Source organism: Falco naumanni, chromosome 2 (genome assembly GCF_017639655.2).
Source record: "Falco naumanni isolate bFalNau1 chromosome 2, bFalNau1.pat, whole genome shotgun sequence".
Taxonomy (NCBI): Eukaryota; Metazoa; Chordata; class Aves; order Falconiformes; family Falconidae; genus Falco; species Falco naumanni.
Window position 1 is genome coordinate 46266529 of NC_054055.1, and position 15460 is coordinate 46281988.

The 15460-nt window shown below is 44.1% G+C and overlaps 1 protein-coding gene across 1 annotated transcript in view; it reads right to left on the reverse strand.

The window, feature by feature from the left end:
• The window catches only part of TBC1D4 (TBC1 domain family member 4), a 117334-nt gene extending 102394 nt beyond the window's left edge, over positions 1 to 14940 (reverse strand). Inside the window, 2 exon segments of the mRNA XM_040584212.1 lie at positions 8198 to 9696; positions 14816 to 14940. Coding sequence (XP_040440146.1) covers positions 8198 to 9334 — 1137 coding nt within the window. The 5' untranslated portion in view covers positions 9335 to 9696; positions 14816 to 14940.
• Positions 14941 to 15460: the final 520 nt, after the last annotated feature.

Sequence of the window (15460 nt, forward strand, 5' to 3'; positions counted from 1 at the left end):
AATCCTTCAGAAACATGCCGCATACCCAATACTGTAGAATCCTACCTATCTTCAGTGGCTCCAGAAACACAGAACAAGAAAAACTTTACCATACTGCCTTTCCAAATTTCCAGAAAAGATCATTTGCAAAAGCGCATCTAATTCTGAAGAGATAAAATTACAAACGAGGTTATGGATTTTCTGAGAAAGAACCAAATTTGAGCAGAGATGACAACTTACTATTACAAGTAACTTACATTGTCAGGCGATGTGGTTTACTAGATACAATTCCTCAAAGCACTAAGCAGAGTTTCTAAATGGCACTGGGAGCCCATTTAAAAAAATAGTAATAATAAAAAGTACTATTTTCCTGTTTTGCAGTGGTTCAACTGAAATACTTTGCCTCTATTACAAATGAAATAGTCATGCATCCAGGTAACTGCTTATTAGTTCGTGACATCTTTCAGAGGCTCTGAACAGAAAAATGAAGTTTCAGACATGTTATACGTGTACTTAAGTCTACGCCATCCATCCTGCCTGAAGAGTCTCCACGGCATGACAGCCCTTGAGGTACATGTTGCAGTGTTTTTGTTCAGTTCACCTAAGCAACTGAAACCACGTAGAAGGCCAGAAAAGCCATGTTTAAGCACTGCAGCTGAAGCGAACACACATTTCACCTTAGGAAAATGAAACAAGACCTAGCGGCCCCACCACTGACACAGTTTTGCCCAGAGAGGGTCTGCCCGGGGAGCAGCAGATACCCCAGCAGGCCCACCCTCTCCAGAAGAGGACCAAGTAATTAACTTCTCATTGGAAGTCCTAATTCCCTGCAGCAGGGAGGGGGAGGACTAAGCAGCCCATTTCACTTAAGAGAGGGATGGCTTTGAGCAGCCTTCACTTCAAACAGCAGGACGCAGTGCTGCTCATTTCAAGCGGCACGGCCGCAGCGGAGAGGCAGAGGCAAGGGAGCACGGTTGCAAACCACAGCAGGTTTTGTGCTGGTAAAGCACAACTGCGTTCAGAATGAAGACTAACTGGATTTTTCAAGATACATAGTTAACTTCTACAAAAATATGAAAGTGAAGACTTGACTACGAGTACAATGAACCCTCTGGGGTGAATGCATGTGGTTTTGTTTGCTTGTTTGGGTTTTATGTCCTTTCCCCTGCAGTCCTAAATATACTACTAGAACTAATCCCCTACAGCACAAACAAGCTTACCTCTGACCCAGGCTAAGAGGAAGATTGAATTACCAGAGTACTTTCAGATCCAGAGGACCGCCAAGAATGTTTATTTGCCCACCTCACTGATCTACCAGTTGTCACCTAATTAATACACCCAGCAAAGGAAAGAAACAAACAAGCCCAACACATTCACGGATGCAAACACACATATCCGAAACTAACGCATGTTCTCTGGTACCCAAAACAGCTCACAAAACAAGAAGTCACGTAGTTCATACATCGCTGGAGTAACCACTTCCACTCGTGTGCTTTCACCCTGCCCTCCGACATTCAGTACTGCCTTTTTACACTCTGAAGGAAGACCTCTTCAGGGCAGATAAAGTTGTTCAACATAATGATACACTATCTTGTATCAGTGATGCTCTATTTTATTTTGGAACCCATGTTATCACATATGGTCTTGATGTACCTATTTGTGTCAGAACTTAAGGTGACAGACATTACCGCCTATACAGAACAGAAAGAAAAGCACCGACCCTGTTTATGAATTAAGACGCTTTGTTGCCTTAAGTTTGTTTTCCAGCTGCCCTCAGATACCAGATTATTTAATGACCTATACAAGACTTCTAGTAGGTCTTGCCTTTTTACCAGTTATCTCCTTGCAATCTCTAAAGGCGCCTAAAGAACAGTGCAGAATGTGAAGACAGGTGATGCCACAGTTCACATATGGGACAAATGATAAAAAACACACGGAAATAAACTCTTCTTCTTTTCTTGTGTCTGAACTTGAAAGAGTATCTGAAACCACAAAGGAAACAAAACCAGGTGGCAGAGGACAGCTGGTGCCATGAGGGGACCATGCCAACACTGCTGAAATTTCTGCATGACCTACAGCCTAGACAGCAATCTCCATGATCGGGCCCTGAAATTCATCACGCTGTTCACCACTTCACTTACTTCAGAGAAACGCAAGATGTCCAGGGAGTTCCACGTGAATGGGGAAGACTGATGCAAGGCATGCAAAGAAGGCTTAACTGCGCACATCAAATAATATACCAAACTCTAGCAAAGAGTATAGATCGATAGGAGTCAAGTCACACTACTATTCTGCAATGATTGTTTAGAAATGTAATCTTTTTTATTATTCACTTTTTTAAACCTTCAAGCATTTTGGTCCAAGATTTTTACCATCCCTAAAAATCAGGCTCTCCCTGTTGCCAAGAAATACACAAACTAGCCAAATCTTTCAGAAGTCAGTTTTCTATTTGATTATTTTTAAAAGGAACTGCCTCTACATTTGAAAAATAGGACAAAAACCCCATAGAAACAGATAATCAGAATAGGGGCCTTGATTTGGTGTGCACAGATGCATACAAGCTCCTTTCTTTAAATAAAATAGCCTTATCCCGTCACTGTGTTACCTACAGCCACTCGCAGTGAGCTTACGTCATTTCATATATCTATCATTCTATATTTTATTTTGCCTTTCTGAAAATACAATCTTCTGTAACATCACTTCTATTCCCCAAATAATGGAATGGTTTTCAGGAACCGCAAAGGGGAAAATGTATGAATTATTTCTGCAAACACTGCAAGTAGAGTATTTGAAACCATCCCCTTTCCTCTCCTAAATGTTAGTCAGGCATAAAGAGGCTACGTATCACCATTTAGAAACAGTTAACAATTTTAATGTTTTTATTATTTCTTCTGTTTGGGACATAGGAGAAAGTTATGATGGACAAGATGTTCAAAACAGAAACTTAAAGATAGCTTTACAAGCCTAAAATGAGAAATGCTCTCGTTTTCAGAAAAAAAGTGCTGAATGTATAATTAAGGAAAACAAAAATGAAACCTTAAGCTCTCAACTTTCAGTTCCACTTCGCAAATCTTAAGTCAAACATCACTTAACAACAACAAAAAAAACAAGCAAACCAAAAATAAGCATACAAAACACACACAAAAAAAGGAGTATAGCCCATGTAGACTGGAGATAATGAGGCTGCTCACCAAACAATTCTGCATTCGTTGCAAGCCTTTAGCATCCAGGCTTTGTTGAGTCATATCGCTTTTCAGTTTCTCACCCCATGAATGAAATCCTGAGTCACACACACTCGGAGAAAATTTTCTTCTGGTCTCTCCAAGACTTGTTTTCTTGATAAAACTGGGACAACCTATCTTTCTCATGGAAAATGGCATCACCTCTTTCCTCTGCAATCCAAGTGCGCTCACAACTACCTAGCAATCAAACTGCATCTCTCCCATTACCTGCAAAATCCTTCAAAACCCAGAGCCCATCTTTTTTATCACGTCTGTTAGACCTATTCAACAGTTTATCAGATGACTCAACCTATGCAATATTTTTATATGAGCCACAACAATGCTGTACACGTGTACTTAATACACCAAGACTTTGCTGCCATTCAGCTCATGTTCCTATGTCACGTAAAAATCAAAGCACAAAAGAAATATGAATGTAAAGTTAATGAACTTTCTTCTTCAAACATTTCTAACTTACATTCTTTAATAAGAAGCCTTACAGAATGTGGTATTATTACAGCATAAAAGCATCCTTTGAATATCTAAAATGAAAGACTTTGTACTGATGCCTTGTTTTTCAGAAGAAACCATCTTCTGGCCTCGCTTTGCTGAAATACATTATCTAACAGACAATTAACACACTCTTGGAACAGGCTAAAGTTTTTGACTTTTAGCCCATCATGCAACAATGACAAAGCAGGGATCTGGGCTACAAGCAGGCTGGCTTCTGGCTCTTGTCTCTGGCTCTTTACCTCTCCAGTTCTTATCACAGCTTTACTTTGCCAGCAAAATGCTTCATTATTTCTGCCTCGTCTTGAGACAGCCTCCCTAACACACGGCTGCAGCAGAGCGCCGCAGCTACAGATTATATACACCAAAGCTAAAACCTACTGAGGTCTGCACTGGAGTATTTTCTTTCCCAGCCAGCTAGGATTAGTTTTGAAACCTCATAACAATACATTTGGATCACTGCTTATAAGGTTTCTAGCAGAAATACAAAATGCATCAAGTAAGTTCTTGCTTAACTGGAGACATAATCTTCAGTTATAGAATCAATTATAGTATAAATAGGTTTAGGATGCCAGTTTAGGTTAAAAAAAAAAAAAAATCCCCCAAAACAGGCTTATTCATGTTTCACAAAGAAAATGCAGCCTAGATTAGCATAATTTAAAAAAAAAAAAAAAAGCAGAAAAAGATCAGACCATAACCCTCTCCCAAAAAACAGGGAACTCAAGGCAATTGTGTCAAGCAGCATTGATTTGTTCCACACAATTAAAATCACGTTTATAGAAAAAAATATATCAATATTTCATGGTAAAAATATGTTGAAGTTGAGCTTGCAAACTGTAATCAAAAGGGCTTTTCTTGGTGAGTGGGAGAAGGTTATGCCTGCTATATTTATAAAATCCAACTGGGGGGGGGGGGGTGCGGAAATCTGTTCCTGGGGCTGTGAAGCAAATCTGCCAAATATAAAATGAGACAATGTTGTCATCCAATGGCTACAGACAGACTTCACGCATCCCAGATAATTCTCAAATGACAGCAATACAAAACTAACAAACCTCTGGCTGCTTTTCAAAAGCTACTAAACAACTACCCTCATCCACTTCAGCTGGCTGCTGCTTTGAAAAGTTATGAGGAGCAGCAAACACTGTAATAATTCTAAAAGGGTGGGGGCAGAAGTCAAACACTTCTGTTCCCATCCTCACCCAGAGGGCTCCATTTTTCTCTCCCCTTGTAATTAAACGGCAGAAGAAAACAACTCCTCTAAATAAAAGCATCTATCCCCATACCGACAGCTGAGCTCTGGGTTTGACACGGTGCCTAAGTACTGCTCCGGAACAGGAGCTGACCCAGTGGCTCCTCCTTTTCAGCTCTGCCTACAGTTTGCAAGCTTTCAAGTAAAACAGGAATGCATTTTGTACTGCCTCACTCTCTCATTTGTCTTCAGTCACGGCAAATAACGTTCAAAGATGTTATCTTTCCACCTGATGTTATCTGAGCACATACTGCATTGGCTTTTTATTGGTCATCTGCTGAAGACATTTGCAGGGACTGGCAAAAAGTATTGCTTTTTTCCCCCCTCCTGTGCATAACTGCCCCTTTTGTGGTCACAGTGAATGCGTGTTCATCCTAGACACCATGCAGTACCACCGGTGGACAAAGCAACAGGCTTGATGCCAAAACTTTCATTCCGAACCTACACTGTTTTTTGAATTACTGTGCTAGCACTAATCTCTTGGTAATCAATCATTATCCTCTCACTTTTATAACTTACACCCACCATTAAAAATGACACCTTGCTGTCCTTTAACTCAAAGGCCACACAACACCTCCAGCACCTTTCCTTCATTCCAGAGGGACTTAGCGTGCTGCTGAACTTAATATTGCCAAGACAGGTAACACCGCGGCTTTGTGGTCATCTCTGGCTAGTCTGAAGCCAGCGTAATTTCTAGAAAGGCTATCTGACCCTTTACCTTCTTGGCCACTCATAGCTGCTTTGTGCCTCCAACCCACCTGACCTGACATAAACGGTTGCTTTACTGTGCGGCTCTAGTACCGAAGGAAGCTGTTTGGAACTAATTCAGCAAAGGTGGGGGAAAAGCAAATTTAATGCCAGTCAGTTCCCTGATCCCGTTAGCCATGTGGCTACAGTTGTGTAGTCAAAACAACAGTTGTGCCACCATGAAGATAAAGCTGAGAAGAAGGAATGAGGGGTCGAGGCTTGAAGAGAGTGGGAACCCTTTTCTGTAGCAGCGCCTACTTACACTAGCTGGAAGGGACTATGGCCTAAGATGGAAAATGAGGTCGTCTTAAAATAACAGCTGCGAAAAATACTTTCTAAACTGATATGCACCATGAAGCTCACATAACCAATATGAAACAGAAGTACATACTTAAAGATCTTGAAAGCGTGCAAGAACAGCATCTATTTAAGACTTCCAGAGCTAACGACGCTACTCAGGACTAGGCTTAAGCACAGAGCAACACCTAGAGACCTACACCACCTCAGCCAACCAAGCCTCAAGGACTGGTAACAAAACTTGAGGGGAAAAAAATTCCACCTTCTATTCCTTTTGATACCTTAAAAAACCTGCCTGTTAATCAGATACTTGTGAGTCACATCGTTGGCTGTGCATCTACTACCCTTATTGTAGTTCTTTGGAAATCACACGCTGAGTAACCCTCATGCGAGGGACTTATTCTCTACTAATGATAACAAGGTTAAAAAAAATCTTGACAGATAAAATTTAGAGCATATTGTCAGAACAAGATAGGAGTTTATGAAAGGAAACTTGTTCACACTAATAACTTCCTTCAATAGGAAGACTTTACCTACGGCATCAACGTGATTTAATTCCACTTGCCTCACGAGGAAAGAAGGGAAGACATACAGATAAAACGTTTAGTCAGAAACAGCCTCCCAAACGTAAACGTACATAGTATTTTGCATGTTCACATGAGTAACAGGGATTTACTATCTTACAGCATGAGGTTGTCTTACAAACTCATGGTACCAAAGCAGATCTACCCCAAAATTAAATTTAATTCAGCCTCTTCTGCCAGCACAGGAACCTTGGCTCCTTTTGGTCCATATGGTCAGACTCCTGAAAGGATACTGGCTCCTCCCTTGCCAGACACCATCCCCTCCATTTCGTGCTTCCTGCATGCTCTCTCCTGGCAGAGCACAGCGGGGGCAGCAGTTGCAAGTTAAGCATACTTACCTCCACTGAGGGAGGCCACCTGTCCCCCTCTGCTGCTCTGTCTTTGATGATGGCTCCAGGCACTGCTATGCATGCGATATAAACCCCTCCTTTATAACCACTGGTAGTATGTTGGCTCAGAGAAATTAATACACTGTGAAATTTTCAACGATTTTTCTGAATGCTTCCTATCCTCTTCACTTTTAAACAAAAACCAAAAAACCAACAGCCCCCCCCCCCCCCAAAAAAAAAAAAAAAAGAAACCCAAGCAACCATTCAGGAGATCTACTAAGTCAGCTAAGTGGTTCCAGTAAAATCCAGCATTTCTAATCGCACATGTGTTCTTCCATTATGTGTCTGTGAAAACTGAAGGGCAGGTGTCTTACCTTACCCAACCAATGGACTGTTATTGAAAGGCCGCTTCCTTGCTGTCCCTGTGCTAAATCAAGGACCAGACCTACTCGTCACACCGCCATTGCACACACACTCCAAACAGGGAGGAGAAAGCAGCCTGCCACACATCTCAGGCGTGAGCCAGAGCCTGGTAGAGACTCAAGAAAATACAGCCTTACCGTCAGGGCTTTTTTTCCAGTTGGCACTTTATCAACAATGTCTCCACCCGAACCCAGGGCTGCTTGTAGCACCACCGTGTGCCTGGGCAGGGCCAGGTGTCCTTAGCGTGACCCGGGGACAAAACGGGGCCCACCGGTCCCGAGCCGTGGTTTCCCCGCCACCGGGGCTCCGCGGGGATACACGGTCCTCGCGGCTCGGCGCCCCCCCAGCACCGACACGGCCCTAAGGGCGGGTTAACGCGAACTCCGCGGGGCGCGCACCGGCACCCTGCGCCGGCTCGGCGCTGCGCTGCGGCGGGTGCGAGGCCTCCCCGTGGGGGACCGCGGGGAAGGACGGGGACACCCCCGCTCCGCAGAGGCTGGCACCGCCGGCCCTGCAGGGGGACGCCCCGTGCAGGGGGTGGCACGGCAGCCCACGCCGCGCCGGGCTGTGCCCCCCCAGCCGCTCGGCGCTGTGTAGCACAGGTGCAGCCCCGGGGCGGCTGCTCCGGGGAAAGCCCGGCAGGCACGGCCCGCCCCCTCCCCACGCTCCGCGGGCGGCTGTGTGGGAGGTTACTGTCTCGCAAGCGCTGCCCGGCCCCGTCCGAGCGCACCGACCGCCTCCGCGGTTGCGGACAGCAGCGCCCGAGGTCCCACGTGGCGAAGGGGGAGAGAAGCAAAGCGGGGGGGGGGGGGGGGATCCCGGGCAGCGCCCCCTCCCTCCGCTCCCGCCGCCACTCGCCTGGTTGGGGTCGGTGGCCCGGAAGACGTGGCAGGCCATGGGGGAGTCGGGGTTGTCGGGCTGCGCCTTGATCAGGTAGGCGAAGTAGGTGAGGTCGTGGCTGTTGTGGATGAAGCGAGAGATGTGCTGCGCCTTGTGCTCGAAGATGAAGACGGCGGGCGCGGGGCTGGCGGGGCGGCCGGGGCTGGGGCCGGGGCCAGGGCCGGGACCGGCGGGCACGCAGCGCAGCGTGGGCGAGCCCAGCAGCAGCAGCACCTCACGGGCCAGCACCCCGCTGCCCGGCGCGCCGCCGGGCTCCTGCCGCTGCCCGCGGCGGCGGATCTCGGCCATCAGCCAGGGCAGCATGGGCAGCGTGGTCCGCCGGTCCAGGCACGACGAGCCCACGTACCACAGCCTGAAGCGCTTCTCCGCCGGCGGTGCCGGCTGCTGCTCGGGCTCGGGCTCCAGCTCCAGGGGGTGGGAGAGCGGCTCGCCCTCCCCTCGCTTCTCCATGGCGGGTTCCCGGGCGGCGGGCGCCAGGTGCAGCCGACGGGGCCTGCGCTCGGCCGGAGCCGCCGCTAAGTGCGCATCCCGCCGGGCACGTCCCCGCAGCCGCGCCGCCCGCCTGCCTGCCCGCGCGGGATCGGCCCCCGGGGAGGGGAAGGACGGCCGAGTCACCCCCGCCTCCTCCTCCTCCTCCGCGCCCCGGGGAGGAGCGGGCAGGCTACGCCCCGAGCGGCTCCGAGGGGGCGGTGCCGCCCCGGGCAGCAAACAAAAATACAACGTGGCCTCCGCTCCGCTCCGCGTCGCCAAGTGCGCCCGGCCCCACCGCTCCCGGGGGTGCGGGCCTCTCCCTGCGGCCCCGCAACGTGACCAGCCGCCGGGGAGGGGTGGGGAAGGAGAAGGAAGAGGAGGAGGAGGAGGTCCGCAAAGGGAGGAAGGTCGCCGAGCAGCGGCGGGAAGGAGGTGGGGAGGCCGGCGGCGTTGCCCCCCGCCCCGTTTGCAAAAGCTCCCGAGCTTTTTCCCGGTCGGTTTTGCTTGCGGCAAGCCGGAGGGGCGTTGGGAGGCAGCCCCCCCCCCCCCCGCCTTCCCCGCGCGGGGAGGCACAGCCTTGCCGCAGCGTGCGGGGGCGACCTTATGGCTGCATCCCAGCAGCATCTCCCTGTCGGGTCGCTCGCAAGTCAGAGTTTAATTAAAACTGCTCTTAAAATGCTGTTTCTTTTTCCTGCTTAAGATTTTATCTGTGTCCTGTCCCGTCCGTTCGCTCTCCCCCCCCCCCCCCGCCCCCGCCGCTATCGCGATAACATCTCCTATCGATGAAAAAACCGCCACCTACTGTGGATCTTAGTAACTAGTCTCCTCTACCTGAGAAAGTAGCTGGACAAAGCTTTTCCAGTCACACAGCACCCGTATCCATTCTGTAACTGTCAGTTTGAATGGCTGTCCTTGTGCTTACATCGGTAGCAACAGCGGCGAGAATTCCCAGTAACGTGCCATTATAGCAACCGCTTGAACCCTGTCTAGAAAAAAAGAAAAATAATCTGTAGCTCAAACCGAAGGGCTGCTCTGTAATTTCAGGCTGGGTGGCAGATTTGGGCAGAGAGGTGTCATGTAGGTCACAACGACCACAGAAGTGACACAGAAACGGTGGCACGAGCGATATTTCAATAGCATTACCAGCAACTGCGCTCGCTTCCTGAGCAAAGTATTTTGCTCCTCTTTTTCCCAGTTTAATCATCTGGTTTATGCATTTTGGTTTATCAGTTGTAGTTTTCAGTTTTAACGTTCTGGTTTGGAAAGATGTCAAGTATACCTCTTCCCACAGCATCCTAAAATGAGCTATTCTTTGAACAGGGCAGCTAATGCAAAAAGTCTTATGTAGGTTGGACACCAGCTTTAATATTTGCTGCAATGGTACAAGTTAAAGCCAGAATGGAATTGCTTTCCCAAACGGATTATTTTCACACACTTTAACATCTGAACTGCGTTGGTGTACAGTAGATTTTACAGCTGGGCTAGTCAGAAGAATAACAGATGCATTTTTTGGATCCCAAAGCTAAAAAATTTCTTGTTCCCCAGTCTGCGCAGTTAGCATTAACCCTTTAGCTGAGAATGGTACTTGAAATATGGCTCCAGCAACTACGGGATGACGGTTCAGGATCCTCTAACAGTGTGCCTGGGAGAAGACCCATTTGCTGCGTGGCAGCAGCCCCAGCTCGGGTTTAATGCTGCAATGAACTGCGCCTTTTCTGCCAGCTCAGTTCTGTGAGCCGCCTCTAATTTAAGAGACAGCACTCAAAAGACACCGCTGTGGGCACAAAGGAAGCGGGAATAGCTGCTCTGGGGTGAAGAGGGCAGCAAGACTACTTGCTCCTTTTGGGAATGGTTGGTTAGATGATTCATCCGATGCATGAAGCTGCAATTCAAGTCACTTGAGCACAAAGACCGATTTAAACTACCAGGGAAGTGAACTGAACGCTGGGCTGGCACCAAAGCAGTGGGGGAAACCCCCTTGTGCATTCTGTTGCAATGTTTTTAGATGGGATAATCATGAAATGGCTGTAATGAAGCAGCCTCAGGGGGAGGCTGCAACATAATGAATTGCTGCAGCTGCTTACAAACACTATTCGACCCCTTTGTATGATGTTTGTGCATGACCTACCAAAACCAGGTTCCAGACAACCACCTAGGCTTTGTAGGTGCTGTGGCAATACAAATTAATAATAATCAGGAAATGTGAAGACAAACATGGAATACATTCAAAAAAATAGCAGAAAGCTTGAAATTCTTTTAACTAATCACAGATCCATCGATGTTCTCACATTGTTAGAAAAGAACAAGAAGCCTTCACTTTAAGACGCTACAGACCCATGTTTTCAGCTGCTAAGAACACATTTCAAATTTTGCAAATTATTTTTTGAGGTACAACTGCAAGGAATAAAATGTAGAAAATTAATCTGAAATCCTTAAATTATCACCATTGTGCCAGTTATGTCAAGCTGTTTGATTTCTTCAGTAGGGTGATTTGCTTAATGTGGTATGAGATGTGATTATTTTAACCTAATTTATTTTTATTATTGAATTCTTTATACAAACCCTTATAAAACAAAATTAATCTATATAAACTGTACCACTAATATTTTAACTACATCCAAAATCAAATTCTCAGATCTTAATCCAAAGTTTTCATGCTGTCTTCCCATTTCAGCTTTTTATGTCTGAATCCCATTACCTTTATCCATTTACTTCATCTTTTCTTATCCTTTAATCTCCTACCACTTTTTATCCCCATCTCATTAATAGTGTTTCATTAGAAACTCAGTCCTTTAGTTACATAACTTCTTGAAGTTAGTGCCCTTTTCTCATTTCTTCTCAGTTGTAATATTGCATGCGTCTTTAAGTTAAAACTTCCTAATTTCTGTCATACTGAGTACAGTATTCCTTTGGCCATGACTTCTGATTTATTCCTCATGTAATTTGTCCCTTAAATGTTTAAAACTGTAATGGTGAGAAAAGAATCATCATCTAACTCTTTGAACAATATAGTTAGGAATTAGCCTAAACTATATACTCCTTATAGCTCAGTTAATGGGAATCAAAAACTTTGAGACAGAGAAGAAAGGAACTTTCCATAGCCCTTATCCACAGAGCTTCGAAAACATGCCTGTTCTTGCTGAAAGAGCAGTTTCTCTCGAGGTCATCCCAAATGGAAGTGTAAACGCAGCACCCATGCAGCGACACAACAGACAAAGCCTCTGATGAGATGCCACAATTTTTTTAAAGTTCCTGTTTTAATTATTATTATTGGCCAAGCTTCTTGAAACAAATTGTAAAATTCAAAGTGAAAACTATATTCAAAGATCTAAAGTACATAAAGTACTAGGGCTCAATAATTGCCATAGCATGTGCTGCAAATACATGCTCAGTTGGTCAAATAAAACCCACCACAATACCCAGAGTTTTGAATTGTTGATAACCTGACATTGATTTCTGTTGACTGTATAGACTTTAGATGCAAAATCTCTTAAGTGATATTGTTGAAGTGACCAAACACGGATGCAGTTAACTAAATGTAAGTAAACATAAAGAACATTTTGGATTCAATATGCCTGTCAGTGAACTACTACATGTAAAGATTATTTTTCCAAATAAAATTGATATCTTCCTTCTGTTTATTAAAGGAAGTATGTTTTGTTTATTAAGACAGTATCTTGGTAATATATACTGTTTCTGCACATGGCATCACAGCAACCATTTCATTTATCATATCTGGATCATCAGTTCATATTCAGTGTTAAAGGATTTAAACTTGTAAAATGGTAAAGCAACCACAGTTCTCAGTAATACCTTAAGGAGCAGAGAGACCTCAGCATCTCACATGATCAGACTGTTAATTGGTGGTAATTATCCATCCCCTTAAGCTCTCTATCCACAATTTTAACTGCAGAAAAAATATTAAGTTATTAGAGGAGCTGTAGACTTTACAATCCTGTAATTTATGCATAACTTCAATCAGCTTGGACTAAAGTACTTTATTTCAGTAATATGCCCTGTAGCTGGAATTGCTTCTCATCCTATTGCTTTTCTAAGAATGCTGTCACTTAACTCTCTGGGATTTCAGGGTTCGCTGTTGTATTTGCATAATTTTTAACTAGTAAAATTTTATTTACTCCCAGATTGCCTCTTAGGAAGATCCGAGATACAGACATTATTCCTTTAGAAAACATTTTATTTAAACTACCCAGTCTTATTTGAAGACTCTAATGAATTAACTTTTGGAAATACAATTAAGTTTTAGAAAGCAAATTCAGTGGACTGGGCATATTACCAAGGCTTTAAAGTTTAGCTGCTAGAGAAACGCTGGTGCCTCCTCTATCAAGTATGTTACGAAAAAAAAAAATCACTAGAAATAATGAAAATTGTAGATTTTGCAAGATACATAGAGGTTATTATAGTTTAAAATACAATGCCAAAAGTTTGAGTAAGACATACCAGTCTTGTAGAGACATGTCAATAGCAGGAGACACTCACTGAAATTTGTACACAATAGAAACGATGGAAAATTAATCTGATAGGGGGTTGGTGATGTGGTTTTTTTCCTTTCAAATGGCACTAATCTTTTTTGATCGTAATGACAGATTATAATTTGTTCTGCCAATAAAGAACCACTCCCAAACAGATTTAGGGGAACTGGAATGAGCAAAATTTGTAAGATAATCCTAGCTAGAAGTTTCATAAACATCTCTAGAACTTAAAGCGACCCACCACATTTTTTGTGTTCAGTGTATTGTTATTCAATTTAACATAGCACTGATTAAAGAGAAAGAATGCATTGAATTCTTATATTTCTCTTGAAAGAATTATTTGATTGTGGAAAGATTCTTATTTTTGTCATTTTTTTCAAGTAACAGCCATCCCATGAAGCTTTCTGGCACAGCAGACTTTGATCCAGCGAGGAACAACAACGTTTTCTATTTAAAACTAAGTTTGAATCTCGAGTCTTGTGTGCTTACGTGTGATCACAGCATTTTTCCAGATGGGAACATTTTCATTTTGTTGGGTTTAGTATTCTTTTTTAAGGTTTTTCCCAAAAATGGAGTATCAGCTTCATGAAATCTCTGCTCTTGAGGTAATACAGAGTTTGATGGCTGTCAGCAGCTCAGGTCAGTTGCAAAGCTAGTTATTGCAGGAGACAGAGCAGTTTCTGCAAAAAGAACTTCCACATTCTCAATTATTCCTGCTTTTATATAAAGTAGACATTTACTTCCCAACTATTCCTCAACCACTGCAGTAGCATACAAAGAAAAGAAAAAAAAAACAACAAGGAAGAAGAGGCTACCGCAGCTGCTGGAGTCTGCTTTTTTCCCTGATAGCGCCCGCTACCCTCTACCTCATTTTGTGATTTGGAAGAGATCCAGGTCCCCTCCAACTCTCCAGCAACGGCAACTAAGAGAGAATTTCTCATCATTGCCAAAGCTAAAAGGAACATCTTGACATTATTCCACAAATACATTATTACAAAGGATGAACCACAAGCTAGAAAGGCTAGCAAATCTGCAGTAGACTGCAGAAATAACACCAAAGAGAGATGCTTTGGAAGTCAGGAGTACTTCAGCTTCGAAGGTCACAAATTATACATGTTCAAGGGGAAAACACCATTAAGACTTCAAGAGTGTATCACTGTTAAAATGTTAGTGCCACTCCACAACTCAATACTGTATGTCTGGTAAAAGGTACAGCTTACATGAACAGGGCACTTGTCCCAACACAGTATCAAGAATGGTGCCTGGGTAGCTGCAAAAAAAAAAAAAAAAAAATAGAGCAGATGGGAACCGCTTAATCCTCTTTCTCATTGTCCTTGACTCTTCTAGGTGAATGGACATCTGTTGTCTTGACTCTGTTCAACTGCTGAGCATCTCTCATCTTCCCACATTCCTAACTGCGAGAAACAGCATCATACAGAACACTGATGATTCATGCAAGACACACACTTCCATTCCTGTGCTCATTTTAAATGTAAACTAATTTAGCACCCCTCTCAAGCTTCATGTGTGGTTGTCAGCACCCAGTACTTGCCAGTTCAGAAGCATCACTGTGAGGGAAACCTGCTCTCAGATTAATATTATTTTTTAAAAGTACCTGTAAACTGCTGAAGACACAGCAGTGATGACATTCACGAGGAACAGAGAAATTCTTTGCAGCTTCAGTAGTAACAAGAACATCAGTATGCTATTTCTCAAATTCAGAGGTAATTCATGTAGTTCACAGGGGAATTGAGTAACTGGGCCACGTTCAGTGGCAGAGAAGTGTATTCCTAAGCGTGGTATAAAGACACTGGAAACTAGGCTGCATGACAAAATATGGAATAAGGATTTTAGAGTGGATAAACTGCATGAAAACCTTGGACAGAGAAATGCAAATGCTTATTCTATGAACAAGATACAGATCTAGAAAAATCTAGCTGAAATATGATAAACAGGGGAAAAATGCAAAACAAGAATAGGCCCCAACAGTACTGTAACACGATACTATATAAAGAGCAAGTCATAATGCAGATATGTTAGTATATTTAAAATACTGTTTCAAGATACTGGAAGTATACAACACGTGATATATATTCTGTTATTAAAAATATCCAGTGACATAAACAACATTCTGTATTTTATGCTCATCTTTTTACTAATTAACACAGAAGTTAGAGTATTTCCCTACAGTTTAAGAAACAGAATGAAAGTTATGGTGACATGAACGTGTACAGTTCCAGACAGAAGCTACACGGGCAAG